The following is a 25,237-nucleotide window of genomic DNA, read 5'->3' as shown; positions in this document are numbered from 1 at the left end:
CTCATGTTCGTGTGTAAAACTCATCCAAACCATAACCAGAAACTCGTTACAAGTGTTCTCAAATCACGTCAACTCGCTGGAATAGACAGTCGATTTCAGCCCTGGGTGTGCAACGCGGAAAAACTCTGGTTCACAACACAACTACCCACTCTCTACAAACGTTCTATACTCTAATTCGCCTTATTTCTCCAATAGGCGGCTTGCGGTTATTGGTGGTCCCAATTCTGCTATGGAAACTTTTTAACCAAGGTCTACATTGTTCATCGGAGGAATGAGTTTAGGGCTTCCAAGATAATGCAGAACAGAGCGCAAACGATTCAAGTGCTCTGGAACTCACAACAAAATAAAATAAAGTAGAGAATCAAGTAGAGCAATGGGCAAATCTTGAGAAAAATTCAACAACGTTACTGTTGGGTGGGTGTGGGCCGCACGAACGAGAAGTCATCTTCATTCCTCGTTTCTTGTCCATTCAGAGCAAAATCCCCATCATGGTCATCATCAAGATGGTGTCCATCATTGTCGTGGTCGTGATCCAAAGGATCATTTGACCGTATGATTAAGCTGGCCGTGGGTGGTGGAGGTGTGGATGGTTCCTCGAGATCAGATGCATCATGCTCTTCATAACTAAATCCCCGAGTTGAGTGGCCAGTGGTCTTGAATCGCTGAAGCATCGTGCCCGTGGGGTGGAAAGGTGATCCCATGGAAGACGTTGGACTCGCATTCCCACCTAAGTTTCGCGTAGGGGTGTTTCCTCCCCGCCCTTGCTTCTTCTTCACCGCCATATGCCACTTCTTGAGGGCATTGGACATTTGTTCATCAAAGATGGTTTTCTTCATGTTAGATCCCATCTGGATTTCGATATTTTGGACATTTTAGATAATGTTCCCTTCATATAATTAATCTATAGAATGAATTACCGCGAAAATCAATATAACAAGATCACCTGAGCAATGAGGGCATAAAGTGGAAGTGTGATGTAGCTGCACAAACATAGGACTGCCACCCTATAATATTAACACAAAAATGAAGTCATTCCATCCAGAATGCAAGGAACCATGGTTCTTCATCACTTACCCTACACCCATCTTGGCAATCACAAGTCCGAGATTGTCATGGATGCAAGAATCAATCCCAAACTCGTACTGCACGTGAGAAGTTTTTTCCTCTAGTTAGTGACATTTTGTAAGGAAATTTAATATTGAATGTTGACTAGGGATCATTACCCAAATCCACAAGAAGTATGTCACTTGGAACGCATTCTGCACAGACGGTTACATGGATTAACATACGAGCAAAAGACAAATTATATGCATAATCATGACTACTGCAACACTGAGGTGAATCCTTTTATTACTCCTATAAACTCTATTTTTCATTTTAATTGCCCAAGTTTATAGAATATGAAAGTGGCCTACGTTGTTGTAATAGAGAATTTTTCAGTACCTGAAATAGTGTAAAATGTATGAGATGCAGCACCAACCGGGGCCGACCGAACCAAAAATATTTGTCGGAGCCTTGAACAAGAGGTATGCCCTGGACTACCGCATGTCTCTCTGTTATCTCAAGGGCCATTTTTGTCAAAATAGCTTGTAGCTTTGTGCCGACAGCTAAGATTATCTGAGACAATCATTTTGTCACTAAGTTTTTCTCTTCTTCAGCATTTGAAACTTGTATAAGTGATAAGAATCTTACAATCACGGGAATTAAGGATGCCCAAAACAGTGCTTGCCACCCTAAAATGAAACATTATGTCATAACCTAAACAACCCAGGGGACTACAGTTGTATAAAGTAATGGTAACATACCATGAACATTTAGGAGCAAGAACACAACGAATGATCCCCACAAAACTGGACTGTGAACGTATAAACGAAGTGGAAAATGAAATCATCCATATATTTGTGTGTGGAAGAGAACTATCAACTGATTGAAGAAGTAATCAGAAACTATACATCCAATTAAGAATGCTTACCTTACTCCAACAACAGTCTTAAAATCATCTTCTAATGACCTTTTGATGTATTTTTGGAAGTTGAATTTGCTTCCAGGGGCCAAATGAACCTACAAAAAGAAGTGAAGATTTAGTACTACAAAAGATTGAACATGTAAAAGAAATGACTACATAGGTCAGTCAAATTAACGAAAAGGACTTACAGAAATGAACCCATTGCGTAAAGTCAAGTAATCAGATCTGCTAACAGACCTAAAGAACTGTCGGAAAAAGCATCCCTACATGAAAGGTAAGCATCAGCGAGCTACAATGGCATAGTGACCACTGAAAAATCGAGAATACAAAAAAACACGAAGTTAAATCTCACAATGTAGAAAAACAGAGGTATTCGGGTCCAGAAACTAGTGTGTGCTCTCACAAAAGACGTCTCGTGAGTAAGCCTGAATCTTGAAGGATCTGAAAGGCGGTCCAGATAGATTGATAATAACCACTAAGTGTGTGTGCCTACTCATGTAAGGAGTTATGCAAGTTAATGAAAAATGAAGCAGAGTGTACACAGATCAATACCATTAGAAAACTCATAGTCGTGGGTAGAAGTCTCCTGCTCCCATCCTTTCCAGCCACGAATCTATACATCGTTTAGATATTCCATATCAATCAAAAGGCTCAATTTCAGATAATTTATGAGTTGTACACTGAATGCAATCTTTTCCATAATATGTTGACGAAAGGCATTTGATAGAAACCAATTCAATAGACGACATAAACGAATAAATGCAAAAACACATTGATAAACTGAATGTTGAGACGTACCTTAAGTCTTCCGAGGGCCATAGTGATGGCACTGTAGCTCACATGAAAGACAGCTAAAAAGAATATAAGAATATGAACTTGATGCAGTCCATCCACCGTCATAAGCGGTACACGCCCCTTCTAAAAATGCCAGTTATGTTAAGCAATTAATTAGATTGTGTTTATTGAAACATCATACACAGCTACCATACAACAACTTCAATAACAATGGTTAACCTCAGCACATTTATCAGAAGATTTGCCAGCTAAAACGCGGCGTTGAAGTGACAAACGCCTGCGATGGCTCTCTTCTTCTTCCTTATCAGTCTTAACCGCTTTGCAAGGAAGCATGATATCAGCAGCAGCGTGAGGTATGCAGATTTCAGCAATGTAATATTGACTGAATACAAGGGTTAGAGAGATGAAGCCAAGAATCATCAACTCTGCAGCAAAACAAACCAAATTAAGTTGTAAAAAGTGGAGAAATTTGAGCAGCAATTACAAATTTACCAGCTTTGACCTTCTCCAACGCCTCATAGAGAGCTTTCTTATGCCTATCTGTTAACCACTGCGAAAATTGGCATAAAACAAGCCCCAATTCATGGGTCAAAAATTACATTTCTAAAGGAATCAAGAATAATTTGGTAATTAATTGATGTTCTTACTGTTCCGGCTTTGTGGAGGAGCTTTTCAAGGACAATAGAGATGAGTATAATGACAGCACAAACAGCAGCAACTGCCCATGTTGCTGTATGCTGAAGATCTCTCTCTTTTTCGGCCTCTCCAGCCATACAAATTACCCACTTCTAACTTCTAACACACAGATATTCAGCTATGGCTGCCTTTTTTGCTATCTGCTAATGAAAATTGAAAAAAAAAAAATCAAGTCCACATTCATGAACTAACATATGCTTCCTCCATTAATTAGAAAGTTCAGAAAAGGGATGCTATTCTGTTCATCATGTCTTGGTTTTTGAGCATTGATTTTTTTATTAGGGCATCAGCACTTGGGCGCCCTAAGAGCATCCATAACGGTGGCGTCCGTCACCACGGCGGTCCGCGCCGTGCCATCGAGCAGCGCCGTGCCAGCGAGCAGCTGACGTGGCGCGCCCTCATTCGTCAACGGCATAGCCGTTGTGTTTAAATTATTATTATTTTTTTAAAATCGGTTTTTAATTAAAAAAACCGATAAAAAATAAAAAAAAAATTTCACTTCCCAAAAAAATTATATCCGTTTATAACCGTTTATTCTCATCATCATTCTCTCATCTCCATTCTCATCTTCAATCTCTCATATCCATTTTCATCTTCATTCTCTCACACCCTACAACACCACTATGTCCGGTCACGACGATAACCCAAGCGGCTCCCACTGTTGGAACCCCGAATAGTTCGGTTCACAACTGTTTCCTAGTCCGGAAACGGACTATTCGGCCCCTCCTCTCACCCAAGATTCGGGCGTTCCGGGTGGCTACCGGCCATACCCGGTCGACGACCAAGGTGGCTCCGATGGGCGATACAGGTGGACACCGGAGCCTAGGCCTCCCGTCCCTTCCCAAACTCCGACTCCTCCATCTCGCGCCGGTGTCCGCACACCGTACTCACCGGCGGAGAAGGATAGATTGTTCAAGGCGTACTTGGAAATATCCGAAGATGCGGTGGTTGGCACGAACCAATCCGGCGATCACTTTTGGTGGCGCGTCTCTCGGCGGTACAATGCAAACCGGCCGCCGGGAATGATCGAGCGCAACGAGAGTATGGTGCGCAACTGCATCGGCTGAGCCAACGACGAAATTGGCAAGTTCAATGGTTATTTCCTCCAGGAGTCGCGGAATGCCGGGAGCGGCCGGAGCGAGGTCGACATCATCACTGCGGCGCTGAGCACCTACCAATCCATGAACGGTAAGTCGTTCAAGTACCTAAATGTTTGGCAGGAAACGAGGACGCACCCGAAGTATCTGGGAGGCGTAACATCCTCCTCTAGCGGCTCCTCCAAACGGTCACAGTCAGCATCCCTATCCGACGCCGGCGAAGAAGTGGCTAGCCAACTCGCCGAAGCTAACTTGGGTAGCCCCGATGCCGGACCAAGCGGTTCCCGACGCCGACCGCAAGGAAGGAAGAAGGCGGCGGCCGAACGCCGTCGCGCCGCGACTCCATCTGCCCCCGCTCCCGAACCCGCACCCTATGTTCCACCTCCACCCCCGAACAACTCGTTGTGGGCCCTTTTGGCCCAACTCAATATGGCCGATAGGTCATTTATGACCCCCACGCAACTTCAAACGCACGATACCATGATATTGGGTCTCCAAAAACAATTGGGGTTGTTGCCGCCGGATGCGTAGTCTTCCTCGGGTAATATTAGCCAATAATTGTGTAATTTTTAATTTTTAGGATTTTAATTATGTAATTTTTAATTTTTAGTATTTTAATTATGTAATTTTTAATTTTTAGGATTTTAATTATGTAATTTTTAATTTTTAGGATTTTAATTATGTCTTTTTTATTTTATTTGTAATTTATAATATTTATTGAGGTTTTTTAATGAATTTTAGTATTATGGAAATGTTTTTGTGTAATTGAATTTTAAATTAATTGTGCTCGTCCTTGCGGAAGAGCACAGCTGTGGGTGTTGTGCTCTTGCCAGAGAGCAGGCAGAAAAAGTGGGGTCGGGCCCACAACCGTGCCGCTGGCAAGAGCACGGTTGTGGACGTTTCTCATCTCAATTCATGGCCGCCTCACCATTCCTCCCCCTTTCTCTCATCTCAATTTCCCCATTTTCTCATCATCTCTGCGCTTCCGGGTTTCAATCTACAGACCTAATCAATCATGGGCCAGCAGCAATTGATCTACAGCTTCGTCGCTAAAGGCACCACCATTTTGGCTGAGTACACTGAATTCAAAGGGAATTTCACCACCGTCGCTTCCCAGTGTCTGCAGAGGCTCCCCTCTTCCAGTAACAAATTCACTTACAACAGCGATGGTCGTACCTTCAGTTACCACGTCGAAAATGGATTCAATAAGCTCATTTCCTCTTAATTATTTCGATTTCTCATTTTCAAGGATTGGGGGTTCATTTGCCCTCTAACTGTTTGTTTAATTGTTAACATGTTCATGCGGTCCTGTTTCTGATGAAATTAGAATGACAAGGAGTTTTCTGATAAAATTAGAATGATAAGGAGTTGTCCAAAAACACGAGTTGCAGTAATTCGTCTGGGGTTGCACATAATGTATATTTTGTGTAGTATAATGCGTAGTTTAGCTTCTGTAATGCATTATTTGTGATATGTAATGAACATTTATCCTGACCCATTTCATTTAAGTTGTGTCGTGGCTCGATGTTTGGCGCACGTTTCTTGATTTCCCTAAGGGTTTAACAAGCCTAGGGGTTAGGGTGTAGTATGTTCTAAGTCTAAAAAACGTTGTCCAAAAACACGAGCTGCGATAATTCGTCTTGGGTTGCACATAATGTATATTTTGTATAGTATAATGCGTAGTTTAGTTTCTGTAATGCATCATTTGTGATATGTAATGAACATTTATCCTGACCCGTTTAATTTAAGTTGTGCCGTGTGTCGTTGTTTGGCGAACGTTTCTTGTTTTCCCTTAGGGTTTAACAAGCCTAGGGGCTAGGGTGTAGTATGTTCAAAGTCTAAAAAATGTGGTCCAAAAATACGAGCTGCAGTAATTCGTCTGGGGTTGCACATAATGTACATTTTGCATAGTATAATGCGTAGTTTAGTTTCTGTAATGCATTATTTGTGATATGTAATGAACATTTATTCTGACCCGTTTAATTTAAGTTGTGTCGTGTTTCAATGTTTGGCGGACGTTTCTTTGTTATTCCTTAAGGGTTTAACAAGCCTAGGGCTAGGGCGTAGTATGTTCTAAGTCTAAAAAACGTTGTCCAAATACACGAGCTACAGTAATTCGTCTGGGGTTGAACATGCATAGCGCGTAGGTATTTTTTTTAACTGATATACATAATGTACATATTGTGTAGTATAATGCGTAGTTTAGTTTCTGTAATGCAATATTTGTGATATGTAATGAACATTTATCCCGACCCGTTTCATTTAAGTTGTTCCGTGGTTCGATATTTGGCGCACGTTTCTTGTTTTTCCTAAGGGTTTAACAAGCCTAGGAGATAGGGTGTAGTATGTTCTAAGTCTAAAAAACGTTGTCCAAAAACACGAGCTGCAGTAATTCGTCCGGGGTTGCACATAATGTACATTTTGTATAGTATAATGCGTAGTTTAGTTTCTGTAATGCATTATTTGTGATATGTAATGAACATTTATTCTGATCCGTTTAATTTAAGTTGTGCCGTGTTTCGATGTTTGGCGGACGTTTCTTTATTTTTCCTTAAGGGTTTAACAAGCCTAGGGGCTAGGGTGTAGTATGTTCTAAGTCTAAAAAACTTTGTCTAAATACACGAGCTGCAGTAATTCGTATGGGGTTGCACATGCATAGGTATTTTTTTAACTGATAAACATAATGTACATATTGTGTAGTATAATGCGTAGTTTAGTTTCTGTAATGCAATATTTGTGATATGTAATGAACATTTATCCTGACCCGTTTCATTTAAATTGTGTCGTGGTTCGGTGTTTGGCGCACGTTTCTTGTTTTCCTAAGGGTTTAACAAGCCTAAGGGCTAGGGTGTAGTATGTTCTAAGTCTAAAAAACGTTGTCCAAAAACACGAGCTGCAGTAATTCATCTGGGGTTGCACATAATGTATATTTTGTATAGTATAATGCGTAGTTTAGTTTTTGTAATGCATTATTTGTGATATGTAATGAACATTTATCCTGAGTCGTTTAGTTTAAGTTGTGCCTTGTGTCGTTGTTTGGCGAACGTTTCTTATTTTTCCTAAGGGTTTAACAATCCTAGGGGCTAGGGTGTAGTATGTTCTAAGCCTAAAAAACGTTGTCCAAAAACACGAGCTGCAGTAATTCGTCCGGGGTTGCACATAATGTACATTTTGTATAGTATAATGCGTAGTTTAGTTTCTGTAATGCATTATTTGTGATATGTAATGAATATTTATTCTGACCCGTTTAATTTAAGTTGTGCCGTGTTTCGATGTTTGGCGGACGTTTCTTTGTTTTTCCTTAAGGGTTTAACAAGCCTAGGGGCTAGGGTGTAGTATGTTCTAAGTCTAAAAAACGTTGTCTAAATACACGAGCTGCAGTAATTCGTATGGGGTTGCACATGCATAGGTATTTTTTTTAACTGATATACATAATGTACATATTGTGTAGTATAATGCGTAGTTTAGTTTCTGTAATGCAATATTTGTGATATGTAATGAACATTTATCCTGACCCGTTTCATTTAAGTTGTGTCGTGGTTCGGTGTTTGGCGCACGTTTCTTGTTTTCCTAAGGGTTTGACAAGCCTATGGGCTAGGGTGTAGTATGTTCTAAGTCTAAAAAACGTTGTTCAAAAACACGAGCTGCAGTAATTCATCTAGGGTTGCACATAATGTATATTTTGTATAGTATAATGCGTAGTTTAGTTTCTGTAATGCATTATTTGTGATATGTAATGAACATATTTATCCTGAGTCGTTTAATTTAAGTTGTGCCTTGTGTCGTTGTTTGGCGAACGTTTCTTGTTTTTCCTAAGGGTTTAACAATCCTAGGGGCTAGGGTGTAGTATGTTCTAAGCCTAAAAAATGTTGTCCAAATACACGAGCTACAGTAATTCGTCTAGGGTTGCACATGCATTGCGCGTAGTTTTTTAACTGATATACATAATATACATATTGTGTAGTATAATGCGTAGTTTAGTTTTTGTAATGCAATATTTGTGATATGTAATGAACATTTATCCTGACCCGTTTCATTTAAGTTGTGTCGTGTTTCGATGTTTGGCGCACGTTTCTTGTTTTCCCTAAGGGAAACTGTCCAGGAACTGTCCAATGCTTAAAGAGATGACAATGGAGAAAGAGATGCGTAAGGGCACGAGACCAGCTTGACTCAGCGTCGATAAACACAACATCACTGATTTGTTTTTGCTCGGTGTCATTGTATTCCAAGTGTCAACATCTTATTTCTTGCATTAGTACACTATTTTCGTTCATTATTGGATTCTATATCTTCAATTACTCTATATAATTGTGAGAATAACTCAATGAAGTACCAATGTTCCCATTGATACTTCGTAATGCCTACAACATTCAAAATAATGACAACTTTTTGATACATAATGCACAGTCCCAATCAAATAATGCACATATGTATATTCCATTCATCACTTTTCCCCCACCAGCCAGTAGACAGACACATAATGCAAAATACTTGACAAACAATGCATCCCAGAACATAAATAATGTAAATTTTTAATTGACCGATGCGCACATTGATCATTAACTGAGTTAATCTCTAAATTAAAAAAAGAACTTAAAAAATTAAAAACACACGACTGATTATGACAAAAACAACAACTCACCAATATACACAATAATTCTAATAATGCATAATACATTGCAAATAATGACAACTACTTGATAGATAATACACAGCCTCATTCAAGCAGCTGAGGAATTCTGACGGGGTTCGTCGACAGTAGAGACGATCGTCCTTTCTTCCTCTAGGGTTCTTTGGCTCACCCTCATCTGCAGCCGTACCTCAGCCAATCTATCCCAAATTTCTTTGAAAGTGCTACTGGAATTACATCGTCGACTGCTTCGTCGATGTCGAGTCATAGCTGCTTCTCTGATATGGAACCACCAACATAAAACATCAGAAATTTATCATTAAAAACAGAATAAAGCATGACATGAGCTTTCTAATGCATAATACTAATGACAGCATGCATTTATTCATTCAAATAATGCGCACTTTAAAGTTCACTGAGTTAATTCACCCATATACACAATACTCTTCAAAATGAATACTATTCTGTAAATAATGACAAAAACTTGACCCATAATGCGCAAGATAAATCAAATAATGCATATATATATATATAGGGGAGCGTTATTCTCCTTTTCACATCTTAGATCCTTTTTCCTTCTTAATATTACGCGTTAGATCTAAGGCATCAACGGATCAGATTGATTCTATAAAACTGGTTCCGTGTTGCAGTATAGAAGGTGGTTGTATGCATTACAGGGTTATTATTGACATTTGACGGAAAAGTAACTGCCACATTTTGGTATCTGCGAATAATGCACCACATGGTCACGAGTAATGCATATAATTGACTATATAATGCACAATATGTGAACTGCAATGCATACGAATAAGATGTACCATGTTATGATGTTTGGACACACGTTTCTTGTTTCCCCTAAAGGTTTAATAAGCTTAGGGGCTAGGGTATAGTACGTAGACACGTATGTAATCTTCACATGGTAACGAGTAATGGATATAATTGACTATATAATGCACAATTTGTGAACTGCAATGCATACGAACAAGATGTGCTGTGTTATGATGTTTGACACACGTTTCTTGTTTCCCCTAAGTGTTTAATAAGCTTAGGGGCTAGGGTATAGTACGTACGCATTAATAACAAATTATAAAACGATACGAATAATTCACCAAATTGTCACGAGTAATGGATGTTATTAACTATATAATGCACAATATGTGAACTGCAATGCATACGAATAAGATGTACCATGTTATGATGTTTGACACACGTTTCTTGTTTCCCTAAGGGTTTAATAAGCTTAGGGGCTAGGGTATAGTACGTAGACATTACTAACAAATTGTTGTTATTGGAATATACGTATGTGCATTATTTGGTTTAGGTAGTGCATTATTTAGCTGTTAATTGTCATTATCTCAGTATATTATGCATTATTAGAGGTATTGTGTATATGGGTTAATCAACGGATTGAAGATTACATACGTGTATTTAGTAATGTCTACGTACTATACCCTAGCCCCTAAGCTTATTAAACCCTTAGGGGAAACAAGAAACGTGTGTCAAACATCATAACATGGTACATCTTATTCGTATGCATTGCAGTTCACATATTGTGCATTATATAGTTAATAACATCCATTACTCGTGATAATTTGGTGAATTATTCGTATCGTTTTATAATTTGTTATTAATGCGTACGTACTATACCCTAGCCCCTAAGCTTATTAAACCCTTAGGGGAAACAAGAAACGTGTGTCAAACATAATAACACAGCACATCTTGTTCGTATGCATTGCAGTTCACAAATTGTGCATTATATAGTCAATTATATGCATTACTCGTTACCATGTGAAGATTACATACATGTCTACGTACTATACCCTAGCCCCTAAGCTTATTAAACCCTTAGGGGAAACAAGAAACGTGTGTCAAACATCATAACACAACACATCTTGTTCGTATGCATTGCAGTTCACATATTGTGCATTATATAGGCAATTATATACATTACTCGTGACCATGTGGTGCATTATTCGTAGCGGTTTCCAGCCTAGATTAGATTACTATTGTACCCTCATAATGCACAAAATAGGACAAATAATGCAACACGTGATTAATTACCAAATGTTGATCTTGACCGTCCATTTCTCTAATCTAATGGCTGATATTAAGAAGGAAAAATGAGGAAATATAGGAAAAGGAAATGAATACATCCCTATATATATATATATATATATATATATAGGGTCCCCTTATATGCCAAACACCTCTTTAGTATAGAACTAGAGACTAAATATTGATCATTGGATTTAGATTTTAATGGCTGAGATTAAAGAAACTACATCTTAATCCCCTCATTCATCCGGTTAATTATTTGTTTCAGCCAAGGGATATAATAGTCTTTTTCTAAAGCAGTAAAATTGATTCTGCGTAAAACAAGGACCCATGAATTAGGGTAAAACTTAATTTCACCGCTTCCACTTCCACTTCCCGTCCTCACTTTTCAACTCCCCACTTCTTTTCCCACGCGGTGGAACGACTCAAATCGTCTTCTCCCACACAGCGGCAGAGCGATACCAATCATCTTCTCCCACACCAGCGGCGCGATTCCAATCGTATTCTCCCTCACCGCGATGGCCCGATTCTAATCGTCTTCTCCCACCACGTCAGCACCATTCAAATCAGTCCGTTTTCTTATCCCTAGTTATCAAACAATTATCACCATGGTGGACACAAGGTGATCCAAACTTAACAGTATTATTTTTATTCTACAATTTTACCATTCGATGAAAACTTTACAAACTAAAGTTTTGAATTTTGGTTGTCGATGAGCGGAATCTGCATTCCAGATCTGGTGGTGGTGAGTTCAGTGATACGTTAATTTAGTAAGCTTCATGTTTTTTTAACTGTATAAGGTGAATTGATTTCAATGTAAGATGAAGCAATTATATCATATGATGAAGTTATTTATTTTGGATTGTTGAAATTTTTGATTCATTTTAATTGAAATGTTTCCACTTTCGGGGTGACGTTATTACATTAAAAGATGAAGAAATTTAATGATAGGATGAAGTAATTTCATACTATAATTTCGAAATTTTGATTCATTTTCTAGTGTATTTGTGGTTAGTATTTTATGTTCTTTTTTGCTTATTTCTGTTGTAAAGATGATTCTGTAGTTCGAATTTAGTCTCTGGTGAAGTGTAGATATATGTTTTGTAATGAAATTGTTGAACACGTGTAAAACAACTGTTGCTTGTGTAAAGGTTGGGGGTGCGCAAACCAGTAGGCCATACCCGAGATTGCCGCCTGTAAGGAAACGACTGGTAAGATAAATCAATCGATGTCTTTAGATTATGGTCTAGGATGGTTCAATTGTTGTCTACATTTTTTTTATTTTTTTTTTTACTATTTTGGTTATGATTTTTGGAGTTAATGAACACTAATCAAGAGATAGGTGATTACAGTAAAGATGAAGTAGTTTAAGTGTAAGATGGAGTTTTTACATTGTTATATGAAGTGATTTGATTCAAATTTTGTTTGCTTCAAATTTGGATTATTTTTTTGGAAGGTTTAAATTAAAATATGAAGTTATTAAATACTCAGATGAAGTAATAAAAGTATAAGATGAAATTATTGTTACGTTATGAAGGTTTAAATTAGAATATGAAGATATTAAATTATTATTTGGGATAAATTTTGGATATTTGATTAATATGTGTATTTTCAATTGTATTAGACCAGAAGTGTGATGCCAAGAAGCCTGTTACGAAGAGGAATGTCAAGGTCAGGCGCACAGCTACATATGAATGGGAAAATGGATGCGATGTTGGCGAAAGTTAAAACAAGAAGATTAATTCAAGCATACACTATCCATTTTCATTGTATATTAAACCAATCGAATAAGATTTTACATATGTATTTTGAAATCTTATTCGGTTCACACTGATTATCTATTTGGTTCTACTATACTTCCATTGGTTTCAATTTTTTGTGTATCATGGTGAACCAAATTACTAGTATTGTGGAACTGGTTCTCAATTTAGGATTTCTTGGTGCTCTTCATTCAAGATATGAGTTTGGATTTTTTTCAATGGTTCAGATTTGATTCATTTTAAATGTATAAGGGGAATTGATTACAATATAAGATGAATTGAATTCTTAACAAGATGAAGAAATAATGTCATAAGATGAAATTATTTATTTTAAATTGTTGAAATTTGTTTCATTATAACTAAAATATGTCCACTTCTCGAGTGAAATTATTACACTAAAAGATAAAGAAATTTGATTATAAGATGAAGTTATATAACACAACAACCACTCCCCATAATCCATTTTTCTTTTTAAATGTATTATATAATGCTCTGATTTCTTTTTAAACTGAATAAATTTAATTTCGGATTCATTCTCTTCATCCTCTTGGTTGTCTAGTGTTGGAATAGAACCCAATGATCAATTGAAGACGCATGAATTGTGTGAAATTACAAGCGTGACTTGACAATGGAGATGTGATTGTAAACGTAAATTGATGATGGAGCTGTAATTGCAGGCGTGAATCAATAGAGATGAAATCCCAAGCTTGAGCAATGTGTGTGGCAGACAATCTATGAATCTCGTTGATCTACCTTGTTGATGTGGTGGTGATTGAATCCTTCATTAATATTGGTTGAGTGTATAAGAAAAGAAAATAGTGATACTATCTATCTACAATAATTAACGTGGGATAATGGACAAATTTTGACAATATATTCCATATATAATTGTGTATGATTTTAGGAAAGAATTAACTACTGAAAATATCAGTCTTCCAATACAACCCCTAAGCCGATTTTTAAGATTAAAAAATTAAAGATTTGAATGATTTATTATATCCACAGGATTATAAAATCGGATGGCTGAGATTTGGTCTCTGGTTCGGTCTTTAAAATTAGTTCGACATTGAATACAATCCTCTATATATATATATATATATATAGAGTCCCATTATAGCAAATCCACTCTTAAAGATCGAATTAGAGACCAAATTTAGGCCCTTAGATCATAAATTTGATGGATTAGATTAGATAATCAAGGGTTATTTTTCGCACTTCATTGCATACTCAATTTACTTCAATGCGGGGGTATTTATGTAATTTCATAATTAGGGTAAAAAATCAAAATCACCAAAAATTTACTCGTCCCGCTTACGAGTCTTCAGCTATAAGCTTCTTTTCTCTCAAAACTTCTCTCACTAACCTAGCTAAAATCCGATGAAGAATCTTCATTTCCATCGGTCATCTCCGGCAAAAACGACTGAAATCGACGACATTCATCGACGATTCAGCACTTCGATCTATCTGTTCAGAATTTAAATCGGTAGATTTAGCATCTACATCGAATCCACATATTCAAAATGGTTGATACTCGAAAAAGTTCGACCGAAAATTCTGGCCTCCACTTGCGTTTTGGCCGATCTTCTGGTGACGGTAATACACCTTTGAAGCTTTGCAAAGTTCTTAGTCTTAATTTACGTCATCAATTCCTAACTTGGAATATGATTTTTGTCAAAATAGTAGTTAAATATACTCGCAAGCAGCCGGGTAAATCAAAGACGGTCAAACAATCAAATTCGAAGCCCGATGCAGATGCTGAAAACAAAATTCCAGATCCATAAGGTAAAACCTAGAAATTAAATTGGTAAAATGAAGAAATAAATTATCATAATGAGGTAGCAGAGTATTCCAAGGGAACTGTCTATAATTGTGGATGATATGTTGTATATTGATACAATGTTTCTTATGAATGGGTTTAGGGTTTTAGGATTAAACTTAACTGTTGTGTTGTTTCCACATAAAAATGAACTACATATTCTAATTTATGATATAATAACCTCACGTGATGAAGTAATGCAAGTAATCTGTTTTACTATTATCTATAATCTATTAAATGAAGTAATATACACTGACTGGATGTATGTAAAAGGTTTAGAAGTAACAATCTATTGTACATGTAAATAGATAGTAATGAAGTTAAAGCCCTACTCCTACTATATAAAGCTAAGAAGTAGTAAATTGGTAAAATGAAGTAATAAAACATGATAATGAAGTAACATAGTCTAAAAATGAACTATCTATTTACTGTGTTGCATGGGTTAGGGTTTTAGGATCTGTGTTGTTTCCACATTAAAATGAACTACATATTCTTTTTAATGAAGTAGTAAATTGGTAAGATGAAGTAATAAATTATGATAATGAAGTAATATAAATGACCTGTTTATACAATAGGGTTTATTATTAAAATGAAGTAATAAATTAAGATAATGAAGTGTTGTACTTATTATATGAAGTATATGCACATAGTACTGTAGTAATGATATATTTTGATGGAGTAATATTATTATTATAAATTGAAATATTCTATTTCCTAAATTTTTTATTGTACTTCATTCTCACAGTTTATTACTTCATTCGTGTGGTCTGTTACTTCATTACATAGGTCATCTTCCCCATATGTGCGAATCAACATTATTATGGTATTTGCTTTTGCTTCAAAAGAAGTGGAATTGATGTACTAGATAACTCTGGAAATGGCAACAACAATGATCTCACCATCAATTATGGTGACATTCCAGAGACACTGGTTTGTATTCTTCTCATATGATTGAATTTTATTAGACTTACATATGAAATTGATACACAACTAAAAATAACATATATTTGTTTTATACATGCATAGATCATATTTTTGTCACTTCCTCACCCAAACTGGTCTTCACACAGTGCAAGACAATATCCAATGCTAAAATACAAAGATTCAAAATGCCATGGAGAACTTCTGATAAAGTTGAAGACTGTGGAGTATTTCTAATGCGCCACATGGAAATATACAAGGGTGAGCGTGAAGGTTGCTGGAACTGTGGCTTAAAAAAATCAAGTTTAGGTGTGCTCCAGAGCTTGAGGGCCAAATATTGCTCAGCGTTGATGTTAGCAAATAACAGCCATGAAAGCTTCAACAGAAAACACGTTACAGCAGCATACTACGAGGAGGAAAGCAAACACCATGTAATAGATGTTGAGAAAATGATTGCAGCATATTTAGAGAAGAAATGATGATTTTAGCATATTAAATTTTGTAATACTCATACATCTGTTTTGAGCAATTGAAAATAAAGTACCACGCTTTTTAATGTTGTTCATTATTAGCTTTAAATACTACATTAGGTAATAGATATAGTTCATTGGGTAGTAAATTGGTAGAATGAAGTAACAAACTACAAATTTGAAGTATCAGACTCTAATAATGAAGTAACATACTCTAATTATGAACTATATATAACCTCATGTGATGAGGTAATGCAAATGATCTGTTTTCATATTAACTATAACCTAGTTGCTGTGAAGTACTGAATTGCTATAATGAAGCTATTTGTGTACTAAATGAAATAATGACATTTTACTTTATGTCAATTAATAAACTAAACTATAGAACTTATAAAATATTTTCAGCCTCAACAATAAAAAAACATCATAATAAAGAACAACATAAGCCATTATAAAAATACTTTAGTCAATACTCTTTAAGATTGCAAAAAGTTTAAACAAATTCAAATTCAAAGTGTAAATGAAATAAGAAACTACGGGATTGAAGTACAGAACTTAAAGAATGAAGTACAGAACATATCCCACTGAAGTAATAAACAATTGAACAGAACTACTGGAACAGAACAGAGCAACAAGCCTCAACATTGTTGTTTCCTCTTTTTCTTCTTCTTCTTCTTCTTCTTCTTCTTCTTCTTCTTCTTCTTCTCCTCCTGTATCTTGTCATAATTCCTTGAATCATGCCGACCAACCTCGCCACATTTTGCACATTTCCGACTAGGCTTGGACAACTCTCTTAATTGTTTCTCAAGGCGTGAAAGACGTCGACCGGAACCCTTGGTGCTGACAACATCAGGTGGATGAACTTCTATTTCACTAGGGACTTGTGAGCCATAAAAATTCTCAATCATCTGTCTCTTTTCACTTATGGACAATACATTTCCCTCACCAAGTACTTCTTTTCTCACATAGTAGTTCATTATGAGTCGTATTGATCGCATACAAATTACTGTTAGTGGAAAATCAAAACAAAAATCAAAACAAAACAAAACAAAACAAAACATATTCATTCAACAAGCATATAAGTTCATTCGGCTCTATTAATACTTCATTATAATCACACAGTAGTTCATTATGAGTCGTATTGATCGCATACAAACTATTGTCGCATACAAACTACTGTTAGTGGAAAATCAAAACAAAACAAAACATATTCATTCAACAAGAATATAAGTTCATTCAGTTGTATTACTACTTCATTATAATCAAAGATTAGTTCATTATGAGTCGTATTTATCGCATACAATACAGAGCATGTCAGCATACATATTACGATAAAATCTTCATTAGTGTGTTTGTTACCGCATTAATTCGACCTTTTACTTCATTATGAATCTGTTTACACTATAGCATGAAAAAAAATTAAAATTACAAACCTTCAACAGCGTTACTTTCTCCTTCTAACTCTGAATCTGAATCTGAATCTGAATCTGTATCGAATAGAGTGCCTCCTTCATATTGTAGATCATCCAGAATTGATCCAATACTAGCTTCTTCATTATTGGTCGATGAAGATCCATCTTTAACCCCAGAATTTGTCGGTGTCGTTCCTACTCCATCGAGATGCTGATGAATTTCACGTGTGGAATTCTCCATGGATGACAATTGAGGCAGATCGTGAATTGAAGGAATTGCGAAAACTGAGGCAGATCGATCGAGAATTTGATGCAGATCGCGATTGTCCGGCGATGCAGATCGTGAATTGACGCAATTGCAAAACGATCGTGAATTGAGGAAGCAAAACTGAGGAAGCAAAACGTGATGGATGTAGAACATGAATTGAAGGAATTGCAGATTGAGGCATATCGCGATTGAGGTAGATCGTGGAGATCGATGCAGATTGAAGAAGATGTTGATGCAGATTATACAACTAACATAAATTGCAAGGAAATTGAAGAAGATTGCGTAAAAATTGATGGAGATTGCGTGAAGATTGTATGAAGATCGAAGAATTGAGAGAAGGAAAGAGATTCACGTATTTTATGCAGATTAATAAACTGATTTCCGAAAATACCCCTTAGCATGTTTTAATTGAATAAAATATTAAATTAATTGTAAATTAATCCTAACCACAAGATTAAAAAAATGGAGGGCCCTAATTTGGTCTCTAGTTCGACCCTTAAGAATGGTTCGACATTGATCACAACTCTAGGGTTGTATTATATACCAAACTAGTTGTAAACACTAAACGCCAAACACATCATTATATAATAATGCGGAGTTCATTACAACTTTATTTGTAGTTTATTATAGGGAATTCTAAGATTTAAAAACAATGACATCATCATGCATAATTTAGAAATCTGAAGTTCATTATATGTTTGTTATTAGTTCATTATAATGAACTCCATGTTATCATATAATGATGTTGTTCGGCATTTAAGGTTTAAGAGTGGTTCGGTATTGATCACAATCCTCTATATATATATATATATAATATATATATATATATATATATATATATATATATATATATATATCCCTTGTATTACTCACACATCTATATCATGTTCCATATAATCTAATTATTCACTTCAGTTTAACATATAGCATTAATTATATACTGCATATAAAATTAAAAGTATAATTTATACCCAGATAATTTAGCCGAGCTTCTGGTTCTACTCTCTACTCCTTTCAAAATTATCTTCTCTCTCATTTATCATGTCATGTTTATATCCGCCGAAGAAAAAGTCTCTCTTTTAAGTCTAGCTAATCGTGTTGTCTTACCATGCAAATATATATAGGCGAGTTTTCGAAGTGTGACCCTTCTCTTTGTCTTACCATGCAAATATATATAGGCGAGTTTTCGAAGTCGGCTAAACCGACTTTAATTTGAGATCTTTTATACAGCATAATATTATATATATACTTTGATACAATATCTTAATTTTTAAACATTTGGAATTATCTTATAACAATGACTCATCCGGCTTGTAACACATGTAAGAATTCTAAATTAACACGTACGGTATACATGTAATAGACCATGTCTTTATTTCTCTTTCTTGCAAAGTTGTCGTGGAATGTATATTTTATATACATTTCATGCACAAATATTCTATTTATATTTTCATGTATGTACACGACTATATCAATATTAGATAATGACACTAATTTTATTACTAACTAAATATATATAATATATATATATATATAACTATTTTTATGTTTCGTTCATATATAGATAAAAAAAATAATTTTAATACTAGCCATAATTACTCCACATAATTAAATAAAATAAGGTCTTATGTAATATCCGAAAACTATATTTGTAGAGCCAAAGAGAATATAACATACAATAACAACAAAAAACAAATATATATATTGCTATGCAAACTTTAAGTTTTAGGTCAGAGATGTTACAAAATATACAATCACATGGATCGCAATACAGCTACACGATTCAAACTATAATTTAGTTTGCATGAGAGTTTAAATTTTGAGAAAGAGTGAAATGAAAAAAATGAAAGAAGAAATTATGCACTGATTATGAAGTAGTAAATAATTTCCTAAATGTGTAAATGTTGATATGGAAAGCTTATTTTATCCTAAATGATTATAGAAGGGTAATTATGTAATACATTAAATTAATTAATCATAATAAATGTATTATAGATATAAAATACCTAAAATGTCCAAGTTTGTGTATACAATTTTTGTTAATTTATCACTACTCATATTTTATTTAGTAAGTGTACGTATAATAAAAATAAAAGACACAATTAATGGAAAAGAATGACATCATTAAATATGTATGTTTCGTCTTATTTTAAGTTAATGGAGTACTACTTGCTATACATTTATCGCTCAAATTTATCTTGCTTGGTTTCTAACTTTATTTCTATCAATTGCTTTACATTGTCATTTTAAATTTATAACATAAATTAAACATAAATATAAAAAATATGAATATGAAACTACTAAAAAAATCGAATAAAAGTTAAAAAAAAGAAAGGGATGATTACGTCACATTCCATTTTGTATCACTTTATTTTATCCACATACTATTGGTACACGTACAATTTAAATGACTCTTACATGTGAAATGATCTACCAAATTAATTATAGCGTTGAAATTCTGGCGTCAATTGCGGAATTTTTAAATTTCTTTCTAGTTTCATCAATTCATGAAGTTATTGCAATGCCTTAGTCTTCTCTAACCAACTGTTTTCAACTTTCAAACTTTCAGTCATGGCAACTTCCACATTATGGGTGCAACTTTATTGTCTTAAGAGAAAATTTAATAATTTGGGAGCCCCGCGGCTCCACCATCCTATTCTAGTTGTCATAATTAGGTCTGATATTTTATGATACATTACAAAAATAGATATGAACACAACTATTAAATTAAGGTTGGATTTGGATTAAATTTGAGACAGATTCAAATAATCTGTTATTAAATCAAACATTGTAGCATATAAAGTTGTTGCACACATTTAATAAGAATCATCAAGATATTTGGGTAGTACATAACCACTGGCGGAGGGAGCTCAAAAATAGATATGAACACAACTATTAAATTAAGGTTGGATTTGGATTAAATTTGAGACAGATTCAAATAATCTGTTATTAAATCAAACATTGTAGCATATAAAGTTGTTGCACACATTTAATAAGAATCATCAAGATATTTGGGTAGTACATAACCACTGGCGGAGGGAGCTGGGACAAAGGGGGTACGAGTGTACCCCCAAAAAAAAAAATTTTTTAGTAGTATTATATTAATAATATAGGTATACTGTCCCCTATTGCTATTGGGCTACTCCTGTACAAATAAAATTTATAAGTGGGCCTTTAAAGATTTATATGCCCAAAAAACTTCCCAAATTGGGCCTTCAAATTTTCCACTTTCAATTCATTGTACCGTCCCTGCCTGCCTCAGTCTGCCACCGCCACTGGTTGATCATCAGCCATCAGGTTAGTTGTTTTCCTCAAATTAACGCTCGAATTTTTGTGTAATGTAGTTATCGAATTGATTTCGTTTTCTGGTGTTGTTTGAGTTATTGTGGCTGCCCTGCCTCAGTAAATATCACATGCTCTGCTCCTCGATCATTTAAATACCAAAACCTTATAATAAATGAAAATTATTATTCTTTTATTTTAACAAGATGCTCCTCATATCATTACCAGAACACAACTTGAACAGCCTCTGAGTTCTTGAGAAAGTAAAATTTATTCGTTTTGTGTGGAAATTTATTCCAAGATTGGATTTGGAACTGGGGTTTCCTTGATTACTCATCCAATGTAAGATTTTTGTTGCTAATTACTGTTATATTACCTTTCTTGAACATTTTAGTAATTATTGTAATGAAATCGTGTGCAGGAAATAAAATAAAAAGTGATGAGAAAACAATCCGATCTTCGACAATTTATGTCCAAAAGGAGAAAAACTCATGATAGTTCAAGCTCTCCGGCTTCAAGCTCTCTACCTTCAAGCTCTCCGGCTTCAAGCACTCCACCTTCAAGCTCTCCACCTTCAAGCTCTCCGGCTTCAAATTCAATTGGTATTGTATCTCCTTCAGATGCTAGTGTGCCATTACATGAGGAAGAATTGATTTATGATATCGAAAAACTTCATCATGATCCTATTAGAAGAACCGATATAATGAAATATCCTCCAAATGAGCGAGATACAATTAGGAGGGCGTATATTCTTAGAAAACCTTGTCAGCCAAGAACTTTTTCTTTTCCTCAAAAAGAAGTTGGAGGTTCGCGTCGTCGGTTTATGGTTTCATGGTTTGATAAATGGGATTGGCTTGAATATAGTATGGATGAAGATGCTGCATTTTGTTTTGTATGCTACTTGTTCAAGAATGAAGTTGGACATGCGGGGGGTGATGCATTTGTGAATAAAGGATTTAAGTCGTGGAATAAGCCGGACCGATTTATAAAACATATTGGTGGAGTTAGAAGTGCTCATAATATTGCTTATGAGAAATATGTGAACTTGAGGGATGGCAAAAAGAAATCGATTTTGGTTTCTTTAGATAATGTTAGTGATGTGATTAACAACGAATATAATGTTCGCTTGAAGGCTTCAATTTCTTGTTTACGTTACCTATTGGGACAAGGCATGGCATTTCGTGGTCACAGGGAAGGTGAAGATTCCCTTAATAGGGGAAATTTTCTTGAACTTTTAAAATGGTTGAAGGCACATAATGAAGTTATTTCAAAAGTGACTTTGGAAAATGCCCCTGGAAATTGTCAATTGACATCTCCAACTATTCAAAAAGACATCATCAATTGTTGTGCTAAAGAAACAATGAAGAGAATTGTGGATGATCTTGGTGATGACTACTTTGCTATATTAGCTGATGAATCTAGTGATGTGTCCCAAAAGGAACAACTGGCTCTTTGTTTGCGCTATGTTGAAAAGAAAAGGGGAAAGGTAGTTGAACGATTCATTGGTCTTGTGCATGTTGGTGATACTACATCTTTGTCTCTTAGAAGTGCAATTATGACTTTACTTGTTGAACATTCATTAAGCCCATCCAAGATTCGAGGGCAAGGATATGATGGGGCTAGTAACATGAAGGGTGAGATACATGGACTCAAGACTTTGATCATGAAAGATACTCCAAGCGCTTACTACGTACATTGCTTTGCCCACCAGCTTCAACTAACATTGGTAGCCATTTCAAAAAAGAACGATGATTGTAGTTGGCTTTTTGAAACTGTTGGTATTTTGTTGAATGTAATTGGAGTTTCTTGTAAGAGAAATGAATTGCTTCGCGAAGTTCAAGCACAAAAAGTTGCTCAAGCCTTGGAAATTGGTGAACTTGAATCGGGATCGGGGTTGAATCAAGAACTTAGTTTGAAGAGGCCTGGAGACACTCGTTGGAGTTCTCACTACAAGACTCTTTTGAATATCATGGACTTATTTTCTACAATTTTTGAAGTTCTTACGATGATTGGAAAGAAAGATTCCGTTTTCGATGATAAGGGAAAAGCTCAAGGCATTTTGTACTTACTAGAGTCATTTGATTTCGTGTTTATGGCACAACTAATGACTACTATATTTGGGTACACTAACAATTTGTGTCTTGCTTTGCAAAGAAGAGATCAAGACATCATTAATGCTATGAGGCTTGTCACTTTAACCAAGGATCAACTACAGAAAATGAGGGAGGATGGATGGGAGATTCACTTGAACAAGGTAATCTCAATTTGCAATAAACATGGCATTGTTGTTCCAGATATGAAAGCTCACTATAGCCCTCATGGAAGATCAAAACGTTTTGTTCAACAAGTTTCATATCTTCATCATTTTCGTGTTGATGTGTTTATCAAAGTGATTGACTTCTTACTTCAAGAACTTGATAATCGATTCGATGAAGTTAATATGGAGTTGCTCAGATGTATGGCTTGCTTCAATCCTAAAGATGGCTTCTCTTCTTTTGACAAGGAAAAGGTACTCAAACTTGCCACTTTTTATCCTTCCGATTTTTCAAACATTGATTTGATGGACCTTGAGTGCCAACTTGATATATTCATTGGAGATATGAGAAGTGATGAAGACTTTCAGAATTTGCGAGATATTAGTTCTCTTTTGATGAAGCTTGTTGAAACAAAAAGAGATGTGGTTTATTCGCGTGTGGTTTTGCTTATCAAGTTGATTTTGATTCTTCCGGTTGCCACTGCAAGTGTAGAGAGGGTGTTTTCTGGAATGACATTTGTGAAGAATAAGTTGAGAAATAGAATGGGTGATCAACCTTTGAACGATTGTTTGGTCACTTTCATTGAGAAAGATGTGTTTCTACAAGTATCCGATGATGATATAGTGAATCGTTTTGAAGAAATGAAGACTCGTCGAAAAATAAATTAGATATAATGTAGTTTATTTTTTGAAATGTATGACTCTAAAATTTGTATATTTCAAAATATATTGCTTTTAGTATTAGTTTTTATTTTTGGTATGTTATATAATGATTTATCATATGACTCGCACCCCCGAATATAAATTCCTGGATCCGCCACTGTACATAACGATTGTTATGGTATACTTACACACAAAAAAAAAGATAATCCATGTATTTGTATTGTGGGGAAATAGTGGGGGCCTGCAATTGCAATAGAAATATCAATAATCTTGGTTTAGATAATTTTTCTCAAATAATAATTAATGCCACTTATAGCTAGTGCTCCTCTTGTTCCATGTTAATTGAGTCATTTTTCTATTATATGAATGTTCAAGATAATTGAGTCATTTTTATTTTTAGCAAAAAGTAACCATTTTCTTACTTTATTTTCTCTTGCTTTATTCACCAGTACTTAACACATTGTTCTTAATCTTCGTGTTGAAAAGAAGCGCATCTATTAACAAAGAACGACGGGAGTATTTTGTTGAGATCTAGTAATTTCTAATTAGAGATGAAGTGGAGCTATGTCTGAAGTGAGCTGGGCTAAGCCTAAGTTGTATTCAGCTGGGCTAAGCCTAAGTTGTATTGGGCCCAATCTAAGTCCAAACCCACAATGCAAGTAGGTTGGGCCAGCTAAATCATTATATTTAAAAATAAAACAAATAACATGGGTCATAACAATAGTCATAAATGCTATGTTTACCCGCACAAAAAATAGGGTATTGATAAAATGCAAACACATATATTATACAAACTCCAAACTATGATTTGGACCTTTTAAAAAATATCAACAGATGACAAAATAGTAGCATTAGAAAATGTCAACACAGTGTCAACACAAAATCAACACAGCATCAACCGTTGACATTGTGTTGACATTTTCTGTTGCTACTATTTTGTCATCTGTTGACACTTTCTAACGATCCAGATCATAGTTTGGAGTTTGTATAATATATGAGTTTGCATTTGATTACATTCTCACAAAAATAACCTTAGCGATTGATTCATTTTAAGTTTTAGTATGAAATAAAAGATCATGTGTTTTCAATTATCAGTTTCTACACGGCATTGATCGATTTGGTGATGATCTTATCTCTTTTACTCCCTGCGTC

At 35.3% G+C, this 25,237-nt stretch overlaps 2 protein-coding genes across 2 annotated transcripts; one reads left to right on the top strand and one right to left on the bottom strand.

The window, feature by feature from the left end:
- Positions 1 to 206: 206 nt before the first annotated feature.
- LOC121762722 (MLO-like protein 10) lies at positions 207 to 3,706 on the bottom strand. The gene is made up of 15 exons (XM_042158688.1): positions 3,409 to 3,706; positions 3,254 to 3,311; positions 2,981 to 3,186; positions 2,765 to 2,884; positions 2,519 to 2,579; positions 2,319 to 2,407; positions 2,155 to 2,229; positions 1,973 to 2,061; positions 1,806 to 1,855; positions 1,693 to 1,733; positions 1,444 to 1,617; positions 1,224 to 1,259; positions 1,075 to 1,142; positions 944 to 1,004; positions 207 to 848 (listed from the first exon to the last, which is right to left on the bottom strand). The coding sequence occupies exons 1-15, from the start codon at positions 3,532 to 3,534 to the stop codon at positions 405 to 407; spliced, it is 1,698 nt and encodes a 565-aa protein (XP_042014622.1). The 5' UTR covers positions 3,535 to 3,706; the 3' UTR covers positions 207 to 404.
- Positions 3,707 to 21,637: 17,931 nt separating this feature from the next.
- LOC121760583 (zinc finger MYM-type protein 1-like) lies at positions 21,638 to 24,091 on the top strand. Its single transcript, XM_042156226.1, has one exon. The coding sequence runs from the start codon at positions 21,638 to 21,640 to the stop codon at positions 24,089 to 24,091; it is 2,454 nt and encodes an 817-aa protein (XP_042012160.1).
- Positions 24,092 to 25,237: the final 1,146 nt, after the last annotated feature.

Source organism: Salvia splendens, chromosome 13 (assembly GCF_004379255.2).
Source record: "Salvia splendens isolate huo1 chromosome 13, SspV2, whole genome shotgun sequence".
NCBI lineage: Eukaryota > Viridiplantae > Streptophyta > Magnoliopsida > Lamiales > Lamiaceae > Salvia > Salvia splendens.
This window is presented reverse-complemented; position numbering and strand designations above follow the sequence as displayed.